General features: G+C 51.3%; 1 protein-coding gene across 1 annotated transcript in view; it reads left to right on the forward strand.

Annotated features, from left to right (window-relative positions):
- Positions 1 to 4,601: 4,601 nt before the first annotated feature.
- The window catches only part of LOC135564840 (protein kinase C beta type), a 189,820-nt gene continuing 186,921 nt past the window's right edge, over positions 4,602 to 7,500 (forward strand). Inside the window, exon 1 of the mRNA XM_065010900.1 lies at positions 4,602 to 5,061. Within this exon, the coding sequence (XP_064866972.1) occupies positions 4,889 to 5,061 (173 nt within the window). The 5' untranslated portion in view covers positions 4,602 to 4,888. The remainder of the gene's footprint in view (positions 5,062 to 7,500) is intronic.

Here is a 7,500-nt window from a genome sequence, read left to right on the forward strand (position 1 = left end):
ACCATCATCATCACCACCATCATCACCACTACCATCATCATCATCATCATCACCATCACCACCACCATCACCATCATCATCATCATCACCACCATCATCATCATCACCACCACCATCACCATCACCACTACCATCACCACCACCACCATCACCACTACCATCATCATCATCACCACCATCACCATCATCACCATCACCATCATCACCACCACTACCATCATCACCACCACCATCATCACCACCACATCATCATCACCACCACCACTACCATCATCACCACCACTACCATCATCACCACCACCATCACCATCATCATCATCACCACCACCATCACCATCACCACTACCATCACCACCACCACCATCACCACTACCATCATCATCATCACCACCATCACCATCATCACCATCACCATCATCACCACCACTACCATCATCACCACCACCATCATCACCACCACCATCATCACCACCACTACCATCATCACCATCACCATCATCACCACCACTACCATCATCACCACCATCATCATCACCACCATCATCACCACCACCATCATCATCATCATCACCATCATCACCACCACTACCATCATCATCATCACCACCACCATCATCATCATCACCATCACCACCACCATCACCATCATCATCATCACCACCATCATCACCACTACCATCATCATCACCACTACCATCATCACCCCTACCATCACCACCACCATCATCACCACTACCATCATCATCACCACTACCATCATAATCATCACCATCATCATCATCATCACCACTACCATCACCACCACCATCATCATCATCCTCATCATCATAATTTTGTCAATGTTGACATATTTCTGTTTTGTGCAGTCACCTTTTAGACCCCATAGAGGTATATCTGGGGCATCAGACCCCATAGAGCTATATCTGGGGCATAGAGCTATATTTACATTTACATTTATCTGGGGCATCAGACCCCATAGAGCTATATCTGGGGCATAGAGCTATATCTGGGACACCAGACCCCATAGAGCTATATCTGGGACACCAGACCCCATAGAGCTATACCTGGGGCATAGAGCTATATCTGGGACATCAGACCCCATAGAGCTATATCTGGGACATTAGACCCCATAGAGCTATATCTGGGACACCAGACCCCATAGAGCTATATCTGGGACATCAGACCCCATAGAGCTATATCTGGGACATCAGACCCCATAGAGCTATATCTGGGACATCAGACCCCATAGAGTTATATCTGGGACACCAGACCCCATAGAGCTATATCTGGGACATCAGACCCCATAGAGCTATATCTGGGACATCAGACCCCATAGAGCTATATCTGGGACATCAGACCCCATAGAGTTATATCTGGGGCACCAGACCCCATAGAGCTATATCTGGGACACCAGACCCCATAGAGCTATATCTGGGACACCAGACCCCATAGAGCTATATCTGGGACATCAGAACCCAGACCCCATAGAGCTATATCTGGGACACCAGAACCCATAGAGCTATATCTGGGACACCAGACCCCATAGAGCTATATCTGGGACACCAGACCCCATAGAGCTATATCTGGGATACCAGACCCCATAGAGCTATATCTGGGATACCAGACCCCATAGAGCTATATCTGGGACACCAGACCCCATAGAGCTATACCTGGGGCATAGAGCTATATCTGGGACACCAGACCCCATAGAGCTATATCTGGGACACCAGACCCCATAGAGCTATATCTGGGATACCAGACCCCATAGAGCTATATCTGGGGCACCAGTCCCCATAGAGCTATATCTGGGGCATCAGACCCCATAGAGCTATATCTGGGGCATAGAGCTATATCTGGGACACCAGACCCCATAGAGCTATATCTGGGACATCAGACCCCATAGAACTATATCTGGGGCACCAGACCCCATAGAGCTATATCTGGGACACCAGACCCCATAGAGCTATATCTGGGACACCAGACCCCATAGAGCTATATCTGGGGCACCAGACCCCATAGAGCTATATCTGGGACACCAGACCTCATAGAGCTATATCTGGGACATCAGACCCCATAGAGCTATATCTGGGACACCAGACCCCATAGAGCTATATCTGGGACACCAGACCCCATAGAGCTATATCTGGGACATCAGAACCCAGACCCCATAGAACTATACCTGGGGCATAGAGCTATATCTGGGACACCTGACCCCATAGAGCTATATCTGGGACACCAGACCCCATAGAGCTATATCTGGGAAACCAGACCCCATAGAGCTATATCTGGGGCACCAGTCCCCATAGAGCTATATCTGGGGCATAGAGCTATATCTGGGGCACCAGACCCCATAGAGCTATATCTGGGGCATAGAGCTATATCTGGGGCACCAGACCCCATAGAGCTATACCTGGGACACCAGACCCCATAGAGCTATATCTGGGACACCAGACCCCATAGAGCTATATCTGGGACATCAGACCCCATAGAGCTATATCTGGGACATCAGACCCCATAGAGCTATATCTGGGACACCAGACCCCATAGAGCTATATCTGGGGCATAGAGCTATATCTGGGGCACCAGACCCCATATAGCTATATCTGGGACACCAGACCCCATAGAGCTGTATCTGGGACACCAGACCCCATGGAGCTATATCTGGGGCATCAGACCCCATAGGGCTATATCTGGGGCATAGAGCTATATCTGGGGCACCAGACCCCATAGAGCTATAACTGGGGCATAGAGCTATATCTGGTGCACCAGACCCCATATAGCTATATCTGGGGCACCAGACCCCATAGAGCTATATCTGGGACACCAGACCCCATAGAGCTATATCTGGGACATCAGACCCCATAGAGCTATATCTGGGGCACCAGACCCCATAGAGCTATATCTGGGACACCAGACCTCATAGAGCTATATCTGGGACATCAGACCCCATAGAGCTATATCTGGGACACCAGACCCCATAGAGCTATATCTGGGACACCAGACCCCATAGAGCTATATCTGGGACATCAGAACCCAGACCCCATAGAACTATACCTGGGGCATAGAGCTATATCTGGGACACCAGACCCCATAGAGCTATATCTGGGATACCAGACCCCATAGAGCTATATCTGGGATACCAGACCCCATAGAGCTATATCTGGGGCACCAGTCCCCATAGAGCTATATCTGGGGCACCAGACCCCATAGAGCTATATCTGGGGCATAGAGCTATATCTGGGGCACCAGACCCCATAGAGCTATATCTGGGACACCAGACCCCATAGAGCTATACCTGGGACACCAGACCCCATAGAGCTATATATGGGACACCAGACCCCATAGAGCTATATCTGGGACACCAGACCCCATAGAGCTATATCTGGGACATCAGACCCCATAGAGCTATATCTGGGGCTCCAGACCCCATAGAGCTATATCTGGGACACCAGACCCCATAGAGCTATATCTGGGACATCAGACCCCATAGAGCTATATCTGGGGCACCAGACCCCATAGAGCTATATCTAGGACACCAGACCCCATAGAGCTATATCTGGGGCATCAGACCCCATAGAGCTATATCTGGGACATCAGACCCCATAGAGCTATATCTGGGACACCAGGCCCCATAGAGCTATATCTGGGGCATAGAGCTATATCTGGGGCACCAGACCCCATAGAGCTATATCTGGGGCATAGAGCTATATCTGGGGCACCAGACCCCATAGAGCTATATCTGGGACACCAGACCCCATAGAGCTATACCTGGGACACCAGACCCCATAGAGCTATATATGGGACACAAGACCCCATAGAGCTATATCTGGGGCATAGAGCTATATCTGGGGCACCAGACCCCATAGAGCTATATCTGGGGCATAGAGCTATATCTGGGGCACCAGACCCCATAGAGCTATATCTGGGACACCAGACCCCATAGAGCTATACCTGGGACACCAGACCCCATAGAGCTATATCTGGGACACAAGACCCCATAGAGCTATATCTGGGGCATAGAGCTATATCTGGGGCACCAGACCCCATAGAGCTATATCTGGGGCATAGAGCTATATCTGGGGCACCAGACCCCATAGAGCTATATCTGGGACACCAGACCCCATAGAGCTATACCTGGGGCACCAGACCCGATAGAGCTATATCTGGGGCACCAGTCCCCATAGAGCTATATCTGGGACACCAGACCCCATAGAGCTATACCTGGGACACCAGACCCCATAGAGCTATATCTGGGGCACCAGACCCGATAGAGCTATACCTGGGGCATAGAGCTATATCTGGGGCACCAGACCCGATAGAGCTATATCTGGGGCATAGAGCTATATCTGGGACACCAGACCCCATAGAGCTATATCTGGGACACCAGACCCCATAGAGCTATATCTGGGGCATAGAGCTATATCTGGGGCACCAGACCCCATAGAGCTATATCTGGGGCATAGAGCTATATCTGGGGCACCAGATGACACATTTCTTATAATTGGAATGCGCACACACACAAGTGGGTTACATGTTGCGTTGAAGAGGCGAGGTTTAGTAACAGGGGAGGGGTGTGGGTGGGTGTGTGTGTGTAGCGGTTCTCTCGTGCTCTCCAATGTACTGCCTTTGCAAGCAGCAGTCAGCCGGTGGAAAGAACGAGAGCCGAGTCGCGCTGAAGGAAGGAACGGCTGCGGATCTTAACGAGCCAGTTGCCCGTTACAAACGGAGATAACACACACACACACAAGACACACACACACACACAAGACACGCACACTGATTGAAACAACAAACGGACATTTGAGGTTCTCCAAACAAAACTTATACTATAGTCGCAACGCACAAAAACACACAGTTCCGCGTTGAAACCTAAACCGAACGAAAAGCCATGGCTGACTCCGGAGCGAACAGCAACAGCGACGGGGAGGAAAAACCGATGCGGGGCTTCGCTCGCCAGGGCGCTCTCCGACAGAAGAACGTGCACGAAGTGAAGGACCACAAGTTCATCGCTCGTTTCTTCAAACAGCCGACCTTCTGCAGCCACTGCACCGACTTCATCTGGTGAGATGGATGGAGGGGAGGGAGAGACAGAGAGAGGTACCGCCGGGGTGGCTTTGAAATGAAGAGTTTCACCCCTTTATGCCGAGGGCTGTAGGCTACTGTTGGAAAGAGGGATAGATAGAGAGAGAGGGGAGGGAGAGACAGAGAGAGGTACCGCCGGGGTGGCTTTGAATGAAGAGTTTGAACCCCTTTTTGCCGAGGGCTGTAGGCTACTGTTGGAAAGAGGGATAGATAGAGAGAGAGGAGATGGAGGGGAGGGAGAGACAGAGAGAGGTACCGCCTGGGTGGCTTTGAATGAAGAGTTTGACCCCTTTATGCTGAGGGCTGTAGGCTACTGTTGGAAAGAGGGATGGATAGAGAGAGAGGAGATGGAGGGGAGGGAGAGAGAGAGAGGTACCGCCGGGGTTGCTTTGAAATGAAGAGTTTCACCCCTTTATGCTGAGGGCTGTAGGCTACTGTTGGAAAGAGGGATAGATAGAGGGAGAGATATCGGAGTGTCTGAGCGGGGATAGGAGAGTAGAACAGAGCAGGCTTGGATACCCACGGGGCGCAGACGTCAATTCAAACTCTATTCCACGTTGGTTGACGGGGGAAACAACGCACTGTGTGCCCAGTGGCTATAGGCTGTCCAGTATCTCACCCCTGCAGCATCAGGCTCTGCTATAGGTTGTCCAGTATCTCATCCCTGCAGCATCAGGCTAGGCTATAGGCTGTCCAATATCTCATCCCAGCATCAGGCTAGGCTATAGGCTGTCCAGTATCTCACCCCTGCAGCATCAGGCTAGACTATAGGCTGTCCAATATCTCACCCCAGCATCAGGCTAGGCTATAGGCTGTCCAATATCTCACCCCTGCATCAGGCTAGACTATAGGCTGTCCAGTATCTCACCCCTGCATCAGGCTAGACTATAGGCTGTCCAGTATCTCACCCCTGCATCAGGCTAGGCTATAGGCTGTCCAGTATCTCACCCCTGCAGCATCAGGCTAGGCTATAGGCTGTCTAGTATCTCACCCCAGCATCAGGCTATAGGCTGTTCAGTATCTCACCCCTGCATCAGGCTAGACTATAGGCTGTCCAGTATCTCACCCCTGCATCAGGCTAGGCTATAGGCTGTCCAGTATCTCACCCCTGCATCAGGCTAGACTATAGTTTGTCCAGTATCTCACCCCTGCATCAGGCTATAGGCTGTCCAGTATCTCATCCCTGCATCAGGCTATAGGCTGTCCAGTATCTCATCCCTGCAGCATCAGGCTCTGCTATAGGTTGTCCAGTATCTCATCCCTGCAGCATCAGGCTATAGGCTGTCCAGTATCTCACCCCTGCATCAGGCTATAGGCTGTCCAGTATCTCACCCCTGCATCAGGCTAGACTATAGGCTGTCCAGTATCTCACCCCTGCATCAGGCTATAGGCTGTCCAGTATCTCACCCCTGCATCAGGCTAGGCTATAGGCTGTCCAGTATCTCACCCCTGCATCAGGCTAGACTATAGGCTGTCCAGTATCTCACCCCTGCATCAGGCTAGACTATAGGCTGTCCAGTATCTCACCCCAGCATCAGGCTAGGCTATAGGCTGTCCAGTATCTCACCCCTGCAGCATCAGGCTAGGCTATAGGCTGTCCAGTATCTCACCCCTGCAGCATCAGGCTCTGCTATAGGTTGTCTAGTATCTCACCCCAGTATCAGGCTATAGGCTGTCCAGTATCTCACCCCTGCAGCATCAGGCTCTGCTATAGGTTGTCTAGTATCTCACCCCAGTATCAGGCTATAGGTTGTCCAGTATCTCACCCCTGCAGCATCAGGCTATAGGTTGTCCAGTATCTCACCCCTGCATCAGGCTATAGGCTGTCCAGTATCTCACCCCTGCAGCATCAGGCTAGACTATAGGCTGTCCAGTATCTCACCCCTGCATCAGGCTATAGGCTGTCCAGTCTCTCACCCCTGCATCAGGCTATAGGCTGTCCAGTATCTCACCCCTGCATCAGGCTAGACTATAGGTTGTCCAGTCTCTCACCCCTGCATCAGGCTATAGGCTGTCCAGTCTCTCACCCCTGCATCAGGCTATAGGCTGTCCAGTATCTCACCCCTGTAGCATCAGGCTAGACTATAGGCTGTCCAGTATCTCACCCCTGCATCAGGCTATAGGCTGTCCAGTATCTCACCCCTGCATCAGGCTATAGGCTGTCCAGTATCTCACCCCTGCAGCATCAGGCTCTGCTATAGGTTGTCTAGTATCTCACCCCAGTATCAGGCTATAGGTTGTCCAGTATCTCACCCCTGCATCAGGCTATAGGCTGTCCAGTATCTCACCCCTGCAGCATCAGGCTCGGCTATAGGTTGTCCAGTATCTCATCCCTGCAGCATCAGGCTCAGCTATAGGCTGTCCAGTATCTCACCCCAGCATCAGGCTATAGGCTGTCCAGTATCTCACCCCTGCAGT

This window comes from Oncorhynchus nerka, linkage group LG26 (genome assembly GCF_034236695.1).
Source record: "Oncorhynchus nerka isolate Pitt River linkage group LG26, Oner_Uvic_2.0, whole genome shotgun sequence".
NCBI classification, from domain to species: Eukaryota; Metazoa; Chordata; class Actinopteri; order Salmoniformes; family Salmonidae; genus Oncorhynchus; species Oncorhynchus nerka.